The sequence below is a fragment of the Rhinolophus sinicus genome, chromosome 5 (assembly GCF_057876585.1).
Source record: "Rhinolophus sinicus isolate RSI-liver-muscle chromosome 5, RSI-T2T, whole genome shotgun sequence".
Taxonomy (NCBI): domain Eukaryota; kingdom Metazoa; phylum Chordata; class Mammalia; order Chiroptera; family Rhinolophidae; genus Rhinolophus; species Rhinolophus sinicus.
Genome location: NC_142505.1, coordinates 7,069,636 through 7,091,755, shown reverse-complemented (window position 1 = coordinate 7,091,755; position 22,120 = coordinate 7,069,636). Strand labels below are relative to the sequence as shown.

Below are 22,120 nucleotides of genomic sequence, written 5' to 3'. Positions count from 1 at the left end.
TGAATTCTAAGATCAATAGAAAAGACTTCCCAACCGGTTATAGTTATCACACCAGACACTACAGAAGGTATAAGTCATACACTACAAGTATTTTCAATTTTCACCACCCTTGAAAAGTATCAAGAATCCCCAAGAATCCCCCTTTTAAGAATGAAAATATTGAAGGTTGGTGCTATGACAGACCAAGGATATAAACTCAGGTCTACCTGATTCCTGCATAAGACTGTTTCTAGTGAATCTAATTAACGTGAGTCAGTCATCAAGGGACTGATCATATATGGGTGTATTTAAGCAGTTACTTTCTGGACCTGAAAAAAGCAAAACAGAAAAACAAACCTTAGAAGTGGTGACTCAATTCAAGAAAAACAGTGCTTTTTTATAACATTCCTGCTAGCTCCTAACACTAACTCTTTCACTTGGTCAGCTCCGGTCCTAATCATCACTCATTGGTATCGTTACAAGGGGGCCTCACAGCACCCACCACACCCTGCTTCAGCCCAGCTCTCCACACTGCTTGCCAAGGGTGCAAACACGATGATATCCCTGCCCTTTATAAAGCTTTTCAATGGGTCTCCAACCCACAGCATTTCCCAAACTTGTGTGGCCACAGAATCATTTTAAAATTGATAGAACACCAGCTGGCACTCACAACATCTATTGAGCGCTTGGATTAGAACAGAGAGAAAAAGATGACCTCAGTAATTGATGCAAAACAAAAAAAATTGAACTTTATAATCAAATTTTAAAAAATATTAGAAAAATTAAGCTATTTTCATTTTCTTACAAACAAAATTTCATGTTACATTTAGAACCCAAGACACATGTCACGGACTAGTAATTAAATGGAAATCACACATCATGCTGGTTAGTAAATGTGAGTCATGCAGTAACATGCAGACCCCAAGTCACGTGTGTGCCCATGATACCCCAGAATTCTTAACTTTTAGATTTATATAAATGTGTTTAGAATGTCTTACTTTTATATTTAAGAAATATATTTTAGAAGAAAAGTTACTCAGTTGTAGCTTTTTTTTTTTAAGTCCTACAACATCTATCACATTCAGCAGATGGCAAGATAACCTGGGGGTATGTGAAATGCACAATGTATCACAGCTGCTCTCCAGGTCATGTTGTTCAGGAAAGAGTGCTATACAGTACACTGCCTTGTGTTTTAAGAACGAGAAGAAGGAATCGAAATAGACGCATCTCATTTGTGTGTGTGTGAATGTGTGTGTATTTTTTAAACAAAATGATACATCATTTAAAAAAAGTTAAATGTCAGTTCTTAGCTTTGGCTATCCATGAGAATCACCTGGAAACTTGTAAAAAATACTGATGCTTGGATTTCACTCTCCTCCATTCCCCTCCCAAATTATGAATTAATTTCTTGGATGCAGGGTTTGAGCATCAGTATTTTTCAAAAGCTTCCAAGGCTGAAAATCATTGCTACAGGGGAGGGAGGAAATCAAGTGGAGGCGACAAGGGGAGAAGTCAGACTTCTCTGACTTTGAAATCACGTAAATATTTTACATACTTATAAAATTAAACCTGAAAAACAATCCCCCAAATATAAGACAAACTACCTGTCTACTGAATTGGGAGGAGAAGCACACGAAGAACTATTTTAAGTGACTTGATTGGACATCCTAGTGGGATGATATCCCAAAAATAACAAGAACTTAAGAAAATCTTAGTTTTCAGAAATCGTACTGTTAGGGAGCATTTGAGATCTTGCTTTTCAGCATATGTATTTAGTTTTGGCTCAAATAAACTCTTATAAAATTTTTTTAAAAGAATGAAATAATATTAGTCTTATGATTCTGAGACTGTTAGGTGTGCATTTTGGGATGAAGAAAATGAGAAATTATGTTATTGAATACCGGGATTTTCTGGCATTAGAGAAAGGACATACATTAAGTTGAGTAAAAATGCTCTCGTCCTGAATTTAACTAGAAATATAACTAACCCCAGGAGCAATGAGCACCCCTACCATCCAGATTGTGGTCTCCACTATTTTTGCCTAAAAGGAAATAGCACCCCTTGAAGAAATTGCTGATTCCTGGTCTGGAGCTAAAGATATAATAAAACTGGAAAATCTTCTACCAAAAATAAAGCATGTATAAAAGACTCCAAGGGTCATGTCATAACAAATTAGGTGGATACTTGAAGAGGTTCCCACTACACAAATACGGGATAACATGAGCATCAAATAAGAACAAAATGGCAATGGCCTAAAACAGTCAGACACAGTTAAATCCTTCAGTGAGTTTATATTGATTTTTTTGTTTTTTTTTTTTTTTTAGATTTCATTGGTCATCTTTGGAAGATGTTAGAAAACCAACTTATTATTCTGAAAATAGGTAAATAAAAGACTCAAGCATTTATCCTTATTTTCCTGAATAAACTAATTCCACAGGGTAACCTGAGAGTTAATAAAGGGAAGTTTTTCTTTACAAAATATTCTAGCTCATGAATGAGGAAGGAATGATAGAATTAGAACAACACCATTTGCAACGCCAGTGAATTAATGGATATAGTTTAAGCAATATCAACATGATCACCAGCATCATAAACGAGAGATCAGTCAGCTTTGTTATGTGCCTTCGAATAGAAAACGCATCAACAGCTATGAAATAGTTGGCGGGGACAAACCTGAATCTGAACAAGCCTGTACAGCAACGGTTTTCAACTTCAGGGTACATGAGAATCGTCTGGATGACTAGTCAAAACACAAACTGCAGGGACCCATCCTTAGAGTTTCTGGTTGAATAGGCCTGGAGTAAGGCCAAGAATCTAACAAATTTCCCAGGTTGATGCTAATGCTTCTGATCCTAGAACCTAACTTTGAGAACCAATGTTCTAGATCTAATACGAATTTAGAGGAAAAATGGGACAAAGAAACTCTGATACAAACATGGGATGCAATCGGCAAACTCTACATTGTAAAAAAATCTATAAAAATTTTCTTCTACAAATAAGTTTCAAAGGAAGAGAGAGAGAGATCCTAGAGATTAAAAGAGACTTAGACAAAGCAGCCAAATGTAACCTATGAGCCTTATTTGGGGATGTATGGAGAAGTTTGAACAGATTGAATAAATATTCAATCTAAGGAATTATTGTTAATTATCTTATATGTAATAAAAGGTTTGTGGGTATATTTTTTAAACTTGTCATAAGAGATATAAACTTAAATACTTACGAATAAAATTATTTCTGGAATTTTTTCTAACAATCTGGAAAGAAGGAAGTTTGACTAGAAACGATTCTTGAGCTGGGGTCAGCTCATGCCAGGTCAGGAAAACTGATTTTGAGAATCTTTTCCCAATTACTTCTTCAGTGAAATTGTGTTGGTAGCTTGAAACTGGCATGGTAAATACACGGGTAAATACTCCCCAACGGGAATTGGCTAACACTACAAATCAGAACCTATTGCCATTCTATCACTGGCCATGAGTTAATGACGTTGGGTGTTGAGTAGATGGAAGTTTATTACATTATTCTTCTAACTATTGTCAATAATTGACATTTTCCATCATACAAAAGGTAGAAAAGAAAACCATCATTTCTGGGAGGGGAGGTGGAACCAGTGGACAGGGTGATTCTGATACTGGTAGTTCATTTACCCACTCTTTGCAAAGTGCTGCCCTAACACATACATTCAGCCAGTAAACACAGTCACTTATTCTGAAATAACCACTGTCACCCATAACCCCCTGCCCTATAACACTAGTAGGTTTGACATCTCTCTGCTCCTAAAGTACTCCCTGCCTAAAAGACCTATCACCAATTCAGCTCCAACATCCCAGATTCAGAGAAGACAGCTCCATTCCAAGGGCTGAGCACTTCTCTACCAGAACACACACAAATCTCGTGTCTACTACATCACATTAAAAGTTCCCTTCCTGCCACTTTTTGTCTAGTACAGACCTTAGCACATATACACACTAAATATAAATGGACTGAATAAATTATTTTCTTTTACCCAGTCTGGAAAGGAATAAAAGCCATGTCCCCTTCTGGTGTATATCCTCTCATCAACTCACATCTGGCCACCAATTTAAGTAGAATTATAATAGAAATATAAAACTATCCTCATACTAACCAGTGTACTTCAATGTAATTCTGACACTAACCACCCAGAGTATCATCAGACTCCACAGTTAAGACATGGTCCCCAATACTTCAAATACCAGCTGCACTTTGGAGGTCCCTGGGCCTCCCACATTTCTAACCAACGGGCTATAAATTCAGAGGTTCCCACAACTCCTCAGGTTTGATTTGCTAGAACAACTCACAAAACTATGGAAAGCACTACACTTACAATTACAGGTTTATTATAAATGGGTACAAATCAGTACCAGTCAAATGAAGAAGCACATAGGTGAGGTCTAGGGCCTGAGCACTGAGTTTCCACGTGCTCTCCTCATGGAATCAGGGCACGTCACTCTCTAGCACATAAATGTGTTCACCAACCAGGAAGTCAAAACTCCATCGAGCTTTGGTGTTCAGAGTTTTTGTTGGGGTTTTATTCCATAGTCATGATTGATTGAATCATGGGCCGTAAGTAAACTCAAGCTCCAGCCTTCCTCCTTCCCCCAGAGGTCAGACTAGCTCAAAGCCCCAATCCTCTAATTGCTGGTTGCTCTATGGTGACCAGGCCCCATCCTGAACCACCTCATTAACATAAAGTCAGATGTGATCCAAGGTGCTCATGAATAACAAAAAGACTCCTATCTCTTAGGAAATTCTAAGAGTTTTAGAAGCTCTGTGCCAGGAATCTGGGACAGAGGCCAGGCACATTCTTTATTGTATAACAAAAACAAACTGTTAAAACTCCCTAGCTAATTTACAAAAATAAAGAGAAACATAAAAAAAGATATCCAAGGCCACTGTTGCCCACTCATTTTAGGGGCACTAAATCCCATTCTTATTTATTAGCATTTCAGATAATATTGATCTACTAGACTACACAATATTTTAAAAATTTAGTGTGCATTCAAGTTAACCGTAATCCGAGAATTATCTAGTGATCCCGAGAAAAAAACCCGGGAGCATCACCAACCAGATGTGGCTTCTCTCTTGTGAGTTAAGAAATCAACCCATGAGTTGAGCATTAGACACTTGGTCTGGTAATGGCAAGACTAATAACCTACCCTGCCAATGCTCATGGATTCACCAAACAAAAACGCCTCAATAATCTTTCCCAAAGAGCCATTAAAAACATCACAAAAGGGGATAATGTCTATATACAGCATGAAGCCTATCCTCTTCTCATAATTTTACTTTTCTTTAAAAATACTGGATGCCTCAAAAAACAAAAGTGCTTAATAATAACATTGCAAACTGAACAATAATTCTCCAGCCACTAGTTTATCCAAAACAATCTTTATCCAAATTTCTACATTATTAGTCACTGTCTTCACACATGATATCTTGTGGGTAGCACATCTTAAACTGTTGCTGACAAATTCCCATGGCGTGGACTGAGAAAAACTCAAGCCATCTATTTATAGATTCATTTAAACGGAACCTCAAATGCAAAATAAATAATATAAACTAAAAGTTTTAGTTACCAGGCTCTGAACACTCCTAACCTTTTTTTTTTATTATTATTAAATTTATTGGGGTGACAATTGTTAGTAAAATTACATAGATTTCAGGTGTACAATTCTGTATTACATCATCTATAAATCCCATTGTGTGTTCATCACCCAGAGTCAGTTCTCCTTCCATCACCATATATTCGATCCCCCTTACCCTCATCTCCCACCCCCCACCCCCCACCCCCCTTACCCTCTGGCAACCACTAAACTATTATCTGTGTCTATGAGTTTCTGTTTCTCATTTGTTTGTCTTGTTCTTTTGTCCTAACCTTTTTTTAATTCCAAAGAGTCATACACTAAATTTTACACTAAACAAGAAAAATTACATGAGAAATATGTATTGTGAAAATACAATATACGAGAACAGTCCTGGCAGACCACATGTCTTTAGAGACAAAAACAAATAGCTATGCCAGTACTTATTTTCATTCCTGGAGCCGCATCATTTAAAATGATTACAAAAGGACTCTTTCATGAGCAAAATATTGCCCCTATTATTTTCCTTCAAGTTGCTTTCTATTTGAATAGAAGTCTTGATCCATTTTTACTGTGTAAACATTTAATCTTGAAAAAATCTCTCATCCTTCAACAGCTGTAAACTAAGGATATTCTGTGCCAAAGACAATGAAAGCAAGCTCTTCAGTCTCCACAATGGTCCAATATGCCCAACCAGTCCTTGTCCACATATTATGCTCTGATGATCCCAAATGCATTTGGTCCTTCAAATGAGAACATTTCAAAGTCTGCCTGCAGATTATAGAAAATGCATAAGCAAAGCTCCGTTTTTGTATTAACACTAGAGTGAATCTTTTGTGTTCCGTGAATAAGTGTCCTCTAATTTTTTTAATAATCATATTTCCTTAGGAAGGGCCACCAGACAGACAGAGCCCACCTTTTCGCTTGTGTTTGGAAAATAATTTCTTCCACACAACCCATTCTCATCGTCACTTTCAAAAAGGGCAGGAGGGTTGTGAGTTTTACCACCATCCGGCGGTGAAAGCTTGGAAGGAAGGAGAAGGCTGCATACGTTTTAGCTGCACAGTGGAGAACGGGGTCCCTCAGGAGCAGCGACTCCAACACATTCTCACACCCGGAAGCTGAGAAGTCACCCCAGGGAAGACAGGCCCCAGGAGCCCCACCAAGATCACAGACGTGTTAATCATAATGTGATGAAAACAGGATTTACAAGGTCTCTCTCAAAGCAAAAACTAGGACCAGGAGAAGCGGTGATTGATTCATAGCCCCACATAACTTACTTTCTATTTGGCTGTTCGTGCTTTTCTGTAATAAACAGTTTGTGAGCAGATCACTGAAGGACATCATTCTTTTTCACAAATTAAAAATATTTTAACATCAGAAGCAGAGCAAAAGAAGCAGCAGGAATCTTCTGCATTTTCAATTAAGCATCTCCATCAAAAAACCAATCCAACGATAACTAAATAACTTAACTGTTGATTTTAAATAACTGGCTATCTCCAGAAACCAAGTGACTATTACATTATTACAATACTTTAGATATTTTTTCATCATAATGCTGATTTTTAATTGGTTTCATGTTTTCAAGAAAGTAACTAAGAAGTTTATAAGAGCAACAAATGAAAATTTCCAAACAATTAAGTCATCCAGAAATAACAGCTCATCTCTCCTCACATATTGAAGTTTTGAAATTTGAAAGAGGTCTCAATAAGTGGCCTTTTCCTTAATTTCTAGATAAAAGATTCTGTAAAAGAAACCCCCCAAAAAGGTCTAAATTATATAAACCTTTAAAAGAAATGCATTTGTTTCTCTTTCATATATCCATGGCATTCAACATGGCCACTAGACAGATAAGTCAGAAAAATCAATAATTTGTTTCAAAGAGATAATTTTCCCTTAGCTTAAACATTCACATTTATCAGATTTAAGTAAGTAAAAGAGAAGGCCTTGAATCAAGGCCATAAAAGAGTAAAACCTTAAATTACCCTTTAAATAACTGCTAAGACAAATAACATTTCTTTCCAATTTTTGAATACGAGACGTCCGCACTTATTCCCTCCGTTCTAACCACTCGCCCTTTCTAGGACCTTGCTCCGTTAGCCGCTACTCTCCGCTGGCTCCTTCCCCTTGGCACATGAGCATGACTCTACCTTAAGCAGAAACATTCCCTCACGTCGACCTCTCTTTAAGCTACCACCCAGTCAGTTCTTCACTTCACAAATATTCCCCACCCCTTGTCTGAATCTTCTGCAGGCGGACACACACACACACACACACACACACACTCTCTCTCTCTCTCTCTCTCTCTCTCTCTCTCTCTCTCTCTCACCCACCGACAACACACCTCTTCCACCACACAACCCAACTGGAGCCTCAATCTCTGAGAAGTACCACTGAGTCCAACCACGTCATCACTGGCCTGACCTGACTTGCCCTCTCCATTGCTTCCAACACTACTGACCAACCATAGACCCTTAGCGCTCATCTCTGTGCTCCCACCCTGTGCCCTGCGGTATCAGTCTCCAAAATCAGCTCCTCGGCCATTCATTCACTCATTTACTCAACAAGAGATTTTGAAGTATACTCTATGCGTCAGGCTAAATGCTAAGCACTGAGAAAAAACAAAGAACAAGACACAAAGCTCCTCTTGTCACAGAGCTTCTGTTCTATTGAGAGAAAAACAACAAAAAACGAGAATTTTAAATCATTACTAGAGCTCTAAAGTAACCACTTGGGGTGCTATTGAGCCCCAACAACAGAGGGACCCACTCTAGGCAGGAAAAGCTTCCCCAAAGCTGAGGCCTAAAGGAAGAGAGGAGCCAGCTGGTCAGAGCCAGGGGAGAGAGATTCAGAAGGGCCAACAGCAACCACAGACTACTTGAGGGGAGAAAGAGCCCGGCAAGTGTAGAAACAAGCTTAGCCGGCAGGAAGGGGTAGGGCTGGAGAGAGACAGCAGGGACCAAGTCTTGCAGGGCTGTGGAAGATACGTGGATTTCATTCCACTTGCAATGAGGGGATTGAAGCTGAAGAGTGAAGTGATCGAATCTCCACTGTTAAAAAAATCTCTCTGGCTACCGGGTGGAGAATGGATTGGAGAGGGCAAGGCATCTAGGATAAGAAACTCCTGTGGTTGTCCAAGCAAAAGAGGAGAGCTAGGGTACGGACAAAGAAAAGGCAGATGGGTGTTTACACCCAAAGAACAGCAACAAAAGAAAAACTAAGATTAATTGGGCTTTATCAAAATTTAGAACTTGTGTGCTTTAAGAATGTAAAAATACAACAAATGGGAGAAAATATTTGCAAATCACATATCGGGTAAGGGACTAGTGTTCAAAACATAAAGAACCCTTACAATTCCACAACAAGAAGACAAATAATCCAATTTAAAAATGGACAAAGGGCTTGGATAGACATTTCTCCAAAGATGATATACAAATGGACAACAAGCACATGGAAAAATGTTAAACATTAGTCATTAGGGAAATGCGAATCAAAACCACAATAAGACACCACTCCACACTCATCATCAAAAAGACAAGTGTGGGTGGGGCAGGGGTGGCCGGATGGCTCAGTTGGTTAAAGCGCGAGCTCTTAACAACACGGTTGCCAGTTCGATTCAGCAATAAAAAAGAATGAAGTACTGAGACATGCTAAAATGTAGATGAACCTTGAAAGCATTATGCTAAGTGACAGAAGCAAGACAAAACATCACATATTGTATAATTCCATTTGCCAGAACAGGTAATCCACAGAGCTAGAACGCAGACTGGTGGTTGCCGGAGGCGGGGGAAGAGCAGCAGAGAACAGGGAGAAACTGCGTGATGGGTGACCGCTTTTACTTTGGAGTGATGGAAATATTTCAGACCTGGATAGAAGTGGTTGTTGTACAACACTGTGAATGTACTAAATGCCTGTTCACTTTAAAATGGTGAATTTTATGTTATGTGACTTTCACTGCAAAGAATTTTTTTAAAAGACAGTAACAAGTGTTAGACAGGATGTGGAGAAACTGGAACCCTCATACATTCCTGGTGGGAATGTAAAATTGTGCACTTTGGAAAAGTTAAACATAGAATTACCATATGACCCAGCAATTCCACTCCTAAGCATATACCCAAGAGAAATGAAAAGAATACTTTGGAATGGGAAAACAGTAAAGCTTATGTACATTCTACCACAATAAAAAAATTCCTTATGACAACTATGTAGAGAAATTTTTAAATGCTGTAAACACAGAACCGGTTCAAACTGGTCCTATCCAGTTTCTAGTAAGATACAGAACCAAATCTTCTGCCTTAGGAGTAACACTGGTGAACACCACTCACAAGTAATATTTGTGAACCATGAACTGCTCCCTGCCACGGAACCAAAAGACTGGCACATGACCAGAACGGCGGGACATCACCATAATCCTTTTAGACACTAAGAGTCTGTTGTTGAAACCCCTTAAGGTCCGGCCCTGAGCCCTGGATGGGGGAGGCTGATTCGAACCTTGCCTCCTGTCTCCTTGCCAGCCAAACTCTCAAATAAAAGCTTTTCTTTTCTCAAAAGCCGGTGCCATAGTTTTGGCTTCTATGTGTATCTGGCAGCCAGCCACTGCTCGGTAACATGCTTACAGCCTTTTTTGTAAAAAATAAAGAATAAGGCAAGAAAAAAACAGAAGGCAGTCCAGGCATGAAGTAATATGAATAGTGTGATGGCAGTAACTCCAGCCTAGAGTCAAATCCTGCCTATTGTATGATGTGGGTAATCTCTAGGCCCCAATTTCCTCACCTGTAAGATGGAGATAATTACAATTCCTACCTTAAAGAATTTGAAAGATTGAATGAGATAATACAAATAAACTGCTGAACACTAGTACAGCATGAAGGCTTAATAAATGCCAGTTAGCCTTACTGCACAACTGTATTGATGGTTACAAGATGTAAAACGTATGCCCATGATATGAAGAAACTGGTTACCTCTTAATCTAGTTGATGGGATACACAGGGTGTCCACTTTGTAAACAATGAAGCAGCACATTTAGGATTTGTGCACCTTTTTGCGTTTTACTTAAAAAAAAAGTTTACTTAACTGAAAAGATGATTGCACAACACTGTGAATGTACTTAATGCCACTGAATTGCACACTTAAAAACTGTCAAAATGGAAAATTTTACATTATGTATATTTTATCACAATTTAAAAAAGGGGAAAAAAACGTGTAGAGAATAGAGTAGAGGAGAGATGAGCTCAGCTGGATCCAACTGTAAAGCAATAAAAGCCAAACCCAAGGCAGAGACAATGGGAAAGGAAAAGATGGGAGAGGCAGGCGATAGAGATAGAAAGAGAGAGAGAGAGATAGAGATGAGATAGGGACAGAGATAGGGACAGAGACAGAAAAAGAGATAGACTCACTCCTGGGTTTCTTGCTTCAGGAATTAGAGGACACAGAGCGGTGTGACAGGGAAGCTAACGACACTGGTTTTAGGCATTCGGAGTTTGACAGATGACTGAAAGGTGACCAGCTGGCAAGATGAGCATCAATAGGTGTCTCAGCAGAGAAAGTTCTGACCTGGAGTTTTGATTTTGAAGATTCAGACTCAAGGCAGTAAAAACTGCTCAGGAAGAGAGCTGCTCACTGAGGGAGAAAAAGTAAACTAAATTCCAGGGATTACCAACCAGTATTTAAAGGGCAGAAAGGAGGCCAAGTGGTGGACGGAAACCCAAGGAAATGATGACATGGATGCCAACAAGGGAGAGAGTTTCAACAGGGGGTGTTCAACAGTGTCAAAATCCTGCTGAGATGCAGACCTGTGAAATGCAGGAATATTATTAGCCATTCCCAAATAAGTGTGGACCAACTCCTACATGCAGTAAAAAATGCTGGGGGAAAATCCTCAGGAATCCACTAAAAAACTATTCGAACTAATGAACAAGTTCAGTAAGGTTGCAAAATACAAGATCAATATATAAAAAATTAACTATATTCCTATACACTTGTAATGAGCAATCTGAAAATGAAATTAAGAAAACAGTTTCCTTTACAATAGCATCAAAAGGAATAAATTACTGAGGAATATATTTAACAAATTTAACAAAAGTTCAAAACCTATACTTTAAAACTACAGAGTACAATTGTTCTTTAATTTCCAAATTAAAGATCTAAACAAATGGAAAAACATCCCACATTCATAGATGAGAAGACTTGACACTGTTAAAAGGGCAATACTCTCCAAATTAATCCACATATTCAATGTAATCCCTAGCAAAATCCTAGTTGGATTCTATGCAGAAATTGACAAGCTAATCCTAAAATTCATATAGAAAGTTAAAGGACCCAACATAGCCAAAATAATTTTTTAAAAGAACAAAGTTGGAGAACTCACACTCCCTGATTCAAAAACTACTATAAATCTACAGTAATCAAGACAGCGTAGTAGTGTCATACAGACAGATATATAGATCAGTGGAATAGAATTGGGAGTCAGAAACAATACTCTCCAAATCACATTTACAGTTAATTGACTTTCAACAAGAGTACAAGACAATTAAATGGGAAAAGAATAAATAATGCTGTAACAACTAGATATCCACACATAAAAGATAAAGTACCTCACACCTTATACGATAAATAATTCAAAATGTACCAATGGCCTAAACGTAAGAGCTAAAACTATAAAACAAAGAAGAAAACACAAAGGTTAATCGTCAAGGCCTTGGATTTGGCAATGGATTTGACACCTAAAGCACAAACAAAAGAAAACAATACATTGGACACCATTGAAATTAAAAACTTTTGTGCTTCAAAAGACAGTATCAAAAATGTGAAAAGAAAAGAAAAATGTGAAAAGACAACCCAATGAATGAGAAAATATTTGTAAATCATATATTTGATAAAGAACTTGTTTATAATATATAAAGAAGCTTTGCAACTCAATAATAAAAAGACAAATAACCCAATTAAAAAGTGGACAAAAAACCTGACTAGACATTTCTCCAAGCTACACAAATGACCAACAAACACATGAAAAGATGCTCAACATCATTAGGGAACTGCAAAGCAGAACTACAATGAGGTATTACTTCCCACCCACTAGGTTGGCTACAATAAAAACGTAAGTGTTGACAAGAATGTGGAGGAATTAGAGCCCTCAATACACTGCTGTTTAGAATGTAAGCTGGTGCAGCCATTTTTGGAACAGTCTGTCAACTCCTCAAAAGGCTACTACGCGGCCCAACAATTCTACTCCTAGGTATATATATACACACACGTAAGAGAAATGAAAATATGTATCTACACAAAAACTTGTACATATGAATGTTCAGAACAGCATTATTCATAATAGTCAAAAAGTGGAAACTGGGGCGGCCGGATGGCTCAGTTGGTTAGGGCACGAGCTCTCAACAACAAGGTTGCCGGTTCAATTTCCACATGGGATGGTGGGCTGCACCCCCTACAACTAAAAACTGAAAACAGCAACTGGACTTGGAGCTGAGCTGCGCCCTCCACAACTAGATTGAAGGACAAAGACTTGGAGCTGATGGACCTGGAGAAACACACTGTCCCTGAATATTCCCCAATAAAATTTAAAAAAAAGAAAAAGTGGAAACCACCTAAATGTCCATCAACTGAAAAATCAATAAACAAAATGTGGTGTATGCACACAGGGGGAAAATATTCAGCATAAAAAAGAAATAAAGTACTAATATATGCTACAACATTGATGAACTTTGAAAACATCATGTTACGTGAAAAAAGCCAGGAAGCATAAAACCATATATTGTTTTATTTGAGTTATATGAAATATCCATGGTAGACAAACCTATAGAGACAGAAAGCAGAGATTACTGGTTGCCTATGGCTAAAGGGAATGGGGGTGTTAGCAAGTGATGTCTAAAGTGTACGGGGTTTCTCATTGGGGTGATGAAAATGTTCTGAAATGGACTGTGGTGATGGTTGCATATATCTGTGAGCATACGTAATCCACTGGATTATATGCTTTAAATGGGTGAATTACATGTTATGTAAATTCAATCTCCATTAACTTTACCAAAAAATAAATAAGAAATAAATAATAAAATAAAATAAAATGCTGGGAGGCCCACAAATATAAATGTTTTATACTTACAGAAGTGAATCAAGTCTGAATTAATTTATTGTTCTTGTGAGGATTCGGTTAGAGTAACTTACTAATAAATCTGAACTCTTTAGGCTTTCCCAAGAGTTAAATACTCATCAAAATACGTCATACTTGGTGTGCTGTTTGATATCAAAACTGTTCAAAGAAACTCTATACTCATTAAACAGTAACTCCCCATTACCTGCTCCACCAGTCCCTGGTAACCTCTTTCTATTTTCTGTCTCTATGAATTTGCCTATTTTAGGTACCTCATATAAGCGGAATCGTACAATGTTTGTCCTCTTGTGTCTAGCAAATAGAGTAGCATAATATTTTCAAGGTTCATCCATGTTATAGCATGCATCCGAGTTTCATTCCTTTTTAAGAATGAATAGTATTACATTGTACGTACCATAGACCACATTTAGTTCATCCATCCATCAGTTGATAGGACACTACCTTTTGGCTATAGTGGATAATGCTGCAATGAACACTGGCATACAAGCATCTTTTTGACTCCGTTATCAATTCCGGTGGGTATATACATAGCAGTGGAATTACTTGATCATATGGTAATTCTGTTTAACTTTTTGAGGAACCACCAAACTGTTTTCCATAGCAGTCAGACCAATTTACATTCCCACCAGCAATGAGTAAGGGTTCCAACTGCTCTACATCCTCACCAACACTTGCTATTTTCTCTTTTTTCGTAACAGCCATCCTGAGTGTGAAGTGGTATTTCATTGTGTGCAATGCTTTAGTCTATTATTTGTAAACAGATGTTCACCTTGTGTTGATTTCTATAATTATATGTAGCACAGCCATTTAAGAGATACAAACAAAACACATTTAAATGCTAGAAAAATAAAGCACAGGGTTACAAAGATCTGGGTCCACTCAATTTTGTAAAAGATATCAAAAATAACAAAGAATGAAGACATAACACAAAATTCATCAACTCCATTTTATTCATCTGGGACTGATTTCTAAAGTTTTGTGTAAATAAAAACTGTTGCAATTGGTGTCCATGCTCACCAGATGGGAGGGAGGTTGGGTGAAAAAGGTGAAAGGGATTAAGAAGTACAAATTGCCAGTTATAAAAATAGTCACGGGGATATAAAGAACAGCACAGAGAATATAGTCAATAATATTGTGGTAACTATTCATATATATGGTGGCAGATGGGTATTAGACGTATGGGGTGATCACTTTACCCCATATTGTATGCCAACCGTAATTGAAAAATAAATTTTAAAAAAGAAACAAAAGACCAGAAAAAAAAACTGTCACAAAGCACGTTACAGCTTTGTGATTTGTAGATATGACAATGAAACAAACGTAGGAGTCATTCCTAAAATAAAGCTTTTAAAAACACATTTACCCCTGGGAAACTGTTGTCACTGCCCCGTTTTAAAGATAAGTACATCTGAAACCAAACAGGTTTGACAACTTGTCTTAGACCACAAAGCAAATCTGTGGCAGAGATTTGGGAAATAACAATTTCTGATTCCCAGGTTTAGGGTGAAAAACCCAATAATTTAATGTGCAATAAGTTAAGGGAAGCATGGAAGAGCAATTTCTACTCTTAACATGAATAAACTCAGGGAAGTTGTCTAGAACACTGAAGCTTACAACAGCAACAACCAATAATTAACTCCTTGCCATCATGACTTAATGTGGATTCAACTCAGAACTAGTTTTTCTTTTTCAGTATGGTCTAATAACACTGTTTCTAACTTTGTCTCTCAAATGTTTTCATTGTTTTGTTAAATTTTGGCTGTTCAAAAGTAGGTAAGTCTATTGTTAAATTGACAAAGCCTATGTTGAAGCAACCAAGGTATATGGAATTGCTTTTCGACAACCTTGATGAAATCAGACATAGAAAATGTTCCTTGTTTTCTTTCCTGCACCCCATACGCTAAACAAGACAGTTACTGTTTACCCTCACCAAATTTGATCCAATTCTTTTAGCCAAATTACAAACTATAAATATTCCCAGGGTCCGTATTTTAAGAAATGCATACTCAAGCAGGCAGGGGTAAAATGACCTTACTGGGATTTGCTTTAAAAAAAAAACTTCAGCAAAAGAAAAAAAAAAAAAGGATACTACAGATGAACCATTTGTGACACATTTAAACTGTTGCATGTGGGTGATGGCACCTAGGGGTTCATTTCATCTTTTCTAATTTTGTCTATGCTTGAAGTTTTCTCCCAGTAACTTTTCACCAAATAATTTTCCAAATAGTTATCGTCCTGGTTATTCAACACGAGTCAGGGGATGTTCTTGTCTTCGGAACGAAACCGTGCGAAGGGTCTCTAGCCGAGGCGAGGGCTCCTCCAGCAAAGCGAACGCGAGCTCCGCGCCACCACGCGGGCCAAAGGAGCGCACGTTTCCTTCGAGGCTGAATTAGACAACTCACTCCGTGCGCTCCTAGGCTCGGGGCACCGAGGAGCTCAATTTGCAAGAGGCGCACGCGAGGCTCACGCCGGCGGCTCGGGGAGCCCCGACATACTCCGCTCCAAGGTCTCCGCCCAGGGTAGTTGGCTTGGACCCTCGCAGCCCCTCTAGCCCTCCAACACCCTCTGCCCCGCTCCCTCCGTCCCCCCACCCGCAAACCTCGGCCCGGCCCGCCGCCTACCGTCCAGGTCCTCATCGTCCTCGGTCTCGCTGTCCCCGTTCTCGTCGGCGACAAGGCCAGGGCTGGGCTCTAGACCCTGGCAGCCGGAAGGAGGGGAGGCGGGCGGGCTGGAGGCTTGGGCGCGGGCCTCGCGCAGGCGGGTGAAATAGTCCACCGCGAAGTCGACGAGGTCGGGCGGCTGCTGCCGCAGCACCTCCACCGTGTAGCCCTGCAGCAGCTCCGTGAGCCCCCGCGGGATCTGGATGTGGCTCATGCCGGCGGCGACCGCGAGGACTGGCTGGCGGGTCCGGGCCGCCGGCGGCCACTGCCTCCGCGCTCCCTCACGCCCGCCTCTCGCCCCGCGCCCGCGAGGTCTCCTCACGCGCGACCCCGGTCAGGCCTTCCTCGCGCCGCGCCGCCCTTCGGCCGGCTGTGTGTTTCCGGGCCGCACGATCCTACCCTAGCTACCACCGGCCTGGTACCGCTGTCACTGGGCAGCCGCCGCCGCCGCCGCGGGGACCGACGAGCTGGCAGGCGGGACAGCGGAGCAGGAGCCCGGGTTGTGACGCACGCGGGCGCGGGCGTGCGCGCCCCCGCCGAGCGCCGGCCCTCAGTGCGCGTGCGCCGCTGAGCCGCCCGCCCGCTCTGGCCAGTCCCTGGTTGAGGAGCTGGAATGAGTGATCTACCGGCCAAGCGGAGTCGTCAGTGCCTCTTACCTAGTCATGAAGACCTTTCATTTATTCTTTCAATACACGCTCAGAGCCTCTTGTTTGCCAGCACTTACTAGGCGTCAGAGACACAGTCCAGAGCAAGATGCAGGAACACATTACCTCCTCAGTGTGGTTCTGGCTGTGGTGGGGAGCACGAGGGCCCACTTTAGGGGTGACACATTCAAGTTGACTCTGAGGCCTGAGCAGGATTGGACCACAAGAAGATAAGGAGGAAAGCCATCTGAGCATAGTGGGCAGTGAGAGCAAAGGCATGGACCAGCCCGGCCACTGGGTGGAATGGTGGAATGACCGTAAGACCCTCAGAAGTCTGGCAGGAGGTCTGTGAGATGTCAAACGGTGAAGGCCTTGAAGATAGTAGGAGTTTCAATGACACAGTAATTTGGGAGCCACAGGCAAAGAAAGAAGCTGAGGAGCTCACTAGGACAAGCATGTACCTTGAGAAAAGGGAATAAGGCCCATAGCAAGAACCACCTCTGTGCCTGTTCACCCTCTTGAGCACTCCCACCGAAATTCCCAGGACTAGGTCGGCACCCCATCTCTCCCCACACTCCACGCTGGGTCCTGGGCCAGCACTGCTTGATGGTGTTGAGCAGACCATAAAAGCATTGTTATCCTTTGCCCCTGGGGAGGGACACAGGAAAACTGGAGGGGCCAGTTTATTTCCCAAGTTGCCTTCTTCACCCACACCAGATTGGAAGGGAATAGAAAATGCTGGAGACCTCCCTGGGGTGTCCATGCCACAGCCTAGGCACTGACCAAAGGCCCAGTGGATATAGGACAGAGTCCTCCCTCTCCTTGCTGGGCCCCACCAGAAAATGAATTGCTATAGGCTTGGGAACCTGAAAGGCACTTGGGATGGTTAAGCTGCACTTGGTAATTAACCAGTATTAATTAAAATCACTAGGACCTCTCATGTTGGCTTGGCCCACACCCAGGAGCTCAGTGCTGCTGGGAACGGAGCTGCTGGAAGCAGGAGCACCCGATCCCCACTGGAAGCCATCCAGGCTCTAGGCCAGGCAGTCCTGTGATTTCAAACAGCCGTGTCTCCCTGGTCAAGTTTCTTGACCCCTGGAAGGAGTCTTGGACCACCAACTTCGTAAGGGGAGGGGTAGTGTCCAACTTATGCTTTTCTGGGTCCTTACTGCACACTCTTGGAGAGGGTTTACTGAATAAATGAATGATAAATTTCCACACAGCAAGCAGAGCCAATTAAACTGCTCTCCTGACCTCAGTCTCTAAATGACTGTGTTTCCCCGAAAATAAGACCTAACCGGAAAATAAGCCCTAGCATGATTTTTCAGGATGACATCCCCTAATGCATCTTTTGGAGCAAAAATTAATATAAGACCCGGTTTTATTTTCGGGGAAACACGGTAGGATCCTTTGCTGCAAAGCTGTGCTTCTGCTCTCAGAATACAAAGCCTTCACTAAGGCCAGGCAGTGAAGGGTTGGAGGGGCAGAGTTCCTCTGCTCTTGGATAGACAGACCCTTCTAAGTTTTCCAGGAGTCAGGCCACACCCAGGAAACTGGGGTGTGACCTGCATTGCACTGCCACACCTGGGGATGTGTCCTACTTCAAACAATCCTACAACCAACCCTTTGGAGAGGCAAATTCACAGCTGCACTCCCTGGTTTGCCCATTTGTCAGGTTTTATATGTTTTAAGGGGGAGACAGGCATCTGTAAAGTTAGGACTCTGACCTCAATTACAAAATAGGGTAGAGGGAGGCTACTCCAGGGCTGACAGCAGAGCTGGGTGTGGGTAGGTTCTCCCACTTGCTCCAGGCAACCCCCATCAGCCTCTGCCAGAAGCAGGCTGGTCTGCCTCTCTTGTTCTCAGATGCCCCACAGCTTGGTCAGCTAGCCAGCCAGCAAAGGCATCTTTGCACTTAGAGGGAATGAGGCTCCTTACCTGTCTCCACAGACTAGCCTCAGAGTAAGTCTCCAGGCCCAACCTTTGACCCAGTTATATTCTACTTTGTGGCTCCCCTCCCCTAGCACCTGGTCCCCAGAGCAGGGATCCATCTCTGCCCCTTCTGGGAAACCCTTCAGTAGGAAGGGGAGTCCCAAGGGCCTTCATGAATGCCCAGTTGAGCTGGCCAAAGAAGGGGTCCCTGAAGTAAAAGAGAATACCAAGGTCCTGAACCCCACAATTTCTACCCTTGCCCTCCTTGAACTGCCTTCATTCAAGCCTGTCCAGCTGTACCACTGGGGGTTACCATGGCAACCAAACCCACATGCTGCCAGGAACTGGGAAACAGCTGTAAGTGATGATAGATGGAAAAGATCAAGAGTAGAGAACCTCAAAAGCAGGAGACATATATATGGACAGTGGTAGAGAAGATAAGTCCCCACAGCCCTGATGGGAGCTCAACTCCAACCCACTCCTATTCACTACCCAGCAGGAAGTCAACATCTTGCACAGACTGCCACAACACCAACCAGAGGCAGACATGGACACAATGGGACCAATATTCAGAGACGTTTACAACTATGAATGCAGAGTAACACAGGTGGGGCACATATTTAACCTGACAGCAATGGGTCTGGTGAAAATAAAAATGGGTAGGGTACCAACTACTATTTTCAATGAAATTGTGGATTTCATGTGCTCTTGATAGGGTCATTATTTAAAAGGTTTTTTTCTCCACTCTTTTCAGCAAGAATAGATGCCCAGACTTCCCCCAGATTCCTCTGGAGGCCTGCTCTTGGCCCACACCCCCTAGTTTACACATCTTCTGCCCTCCAGTGCCCTCTGCCTACTGAAGGGGGCCAGAAGGACTCAGCCCCAGGGGGTACACCTCCCTCTTCTCTGCCCAAAGGGGCTGCTTCTCTAAATCACTCCAGTCCTGTACTTGTCTCCTGGGACCTGTTAGTCACCTGATCACTTCTGCATGCCAGCCCCCTGATGAGTCCTCACAGGTCATTTAGTATGACCACCATCAGTTTCTATTTTGTCTTAGAAGTGTCCACGAGCCTCTAGTGGGCAGAAGAAATTGCGGAAGTGGGCAATGTTTCCTCTGCCTTCTTCAGCATTCATAATGCCTCCCCTACGAGGCCACTGCCTTTGGTCCAGGAAGGCCGGTCTATTTTAACAAGTGTCCTTGCTCCAAAGAGCAGTAAATTTCTGGGCTACCTATTTCTGTACCTGTGAGCCACCCCACTCTGCAGGACAGTGTCCTAAGAAAGCATCAGTCTCTGCAGTGGACCTAGAGTCTGTCTCTGAGATACCTCAGGGCAAAGAGAGAACCCAGGAAGCAAGGGAGAGCCTGGCTGGCGAGCCACAGGCCTGCATGTTGACAAGAGCAGAGAAAACAGAAAAGGGAGCCCTCTGGGAGCATCAGGCCCTGGGGCCTTGCCAGTGCCTGTTGGGACTCTGTGTGCCACCCCTGGCCTGATTCACAGGCCAGTTGCTTGGCTTTGAGCCTGCAGTACAGACAAGCCTCTTGGAGCTTATGTCCAGTGGCCCTGGGACAGCCTCCGATTGCATCACAAGCCTTTCTTCAGACATCACTCTATTATCTCCATTCTGTTATCAACTTGCCAATGATCTTGGCAGATCAATTTACCCTGTCTGAGCCTTAGCTTCCACATCTGAAAGTGGGGTAAAAATCCCTACCCATTAAACAATGAGTTATATGGGGATAAAGAGATGAGAATGAACCCTTGAAGACATTAGAAAGGGCGTAGGGGGTTCCAGCCTCAAAAGAACTGTGGGGAAAGAGCTGTGAGTAGAGACGGTATGTAAGGACAGCAGATGTGATGTTACAATTGCTTCTAATAGGCTGCTGTTCCAACAACGTGCTCTCTGTCCTTCACCTTTGACCCAGTTATATTCTACTTTGTGGCTGGGTGAGGCTGTTACCACCAGCTGATTGTTTTAACTGTCTAGCTTCTACTTAAGGCTTTCTGTGACAATCAGACAAATCGCTGGGGAGGGCCCCAATCTCTCCCCTACCCTTACTCTCCTCAGGGAGAGAAGAGATATATCAGGAACAGGTGGCATTTCAAAGTGCATCATAAAAATGAAGTGCCAGCCAGGAGGGAGTTACTCACCATCTGCTCTGCTCCCCTCACAAATATGCCTCCAGAGGTTTCCCTATTTGACTTAACATCTATTGAACATCCACAGGAGTAAAAGAATCTACCACCACTAACATCAAGGAGCCAAAATATTGCATTTTAAAATAGAAACTATTTCAAAGGGCAAAGTATCCAGAAGCACAGAACGTAAAAGTGATCTGGAGCCAAGGGACTAGCTGGCATTTCACTGGAATGCAAATGAACTCCCAGGGGCTTGGAGCAAAGGCTGAGGTTTCAGGACCCGCTCAAAAACTGGGTGGTGCTGAGAAGAGCTTCGGGAGACACATACGGTATGTGGTCGCCCTGAAATCAAAAAGATTAAACAGACATCCTGCAGCATGAGAGGGGCACTGACTTAATCTTCCCAGGCAGAGGGCACACACTTTTTGTCTCTAAAAAATGTTATTTTTTGACTTGACTATCATTCCTATCTGGTCATCCAGAAATATTTTCCCAGGAATAAAGCTTCCTTCCTTAAATCCCCAAATCTTCAGCTTCCTGCCAGGTTGGCCACACCACTCCCAGATGGGTGTGGGTCCCTGCCCCACTCACCCATTTACATAGCGTGGTGGCTCTAAAGCCAAAGTCCACGGGTCTCTGTGCAACTGCAGCGAGGCGGGAAGTGTCAGAGCAACAGTGACCGTGACTACTAGATGGGACATTGCCAGAGAAGCCCAGCTCGGGAACCTCCACCCCCACCAGACGAGGACTAGCCTGTGACTCTCCACTCTCACCTTCTCGGGCAGCACGCGGGCATCATCCTCAGCCTGCTGGGTGAAGCCAGGCTGCTGACATCAGATCACCAAAGCCCACAGGACAACTCAGGACTGCTTTTGACCTTTTAGGACAACTGACCTGTTAGCTCAGCACCTACTGTGTTTCCCTGAAAATAAGACCGGGTCTTACATTAAGATTTGCTTCAAAAGACGCATTAGGGCTTATGTTCAGGGGATGTCATCCTGAAAAATCATGCTAGGGCTTATTTTCCACTTAGGTCTTATTTTCGGGA

General features: G+C 42.1%; 1 protein-coding gene across 1 annotated transcript in view; it reads right to left on the bottom strand.

Moving 5' to 3' along the window:
* The window catches only part of PRKAR2A (protein kinase cAMP-dependent type II regulatory subunit alpha), a 72,624-nt gene extending 55,749 nt beyond the window's left edge, over positions 1 to 16,875 (bottom strand). Inside the window, exon 1 of the mRNA XM_019723700.3 lies at positions 16,320 to 16,875. Coding sequence (XP_019579259.2) covers positions 16,320 to 16,572 — 253 coding nt within the window. The 5' untranslated portion in view covers positions 16,573 to 16,875. The remainder of the gene's footprint in view (positions 1 to 16,319) is intronic.
* Positions 16,876 to 22,120: the final 5,245 nt, after the last annotated feature.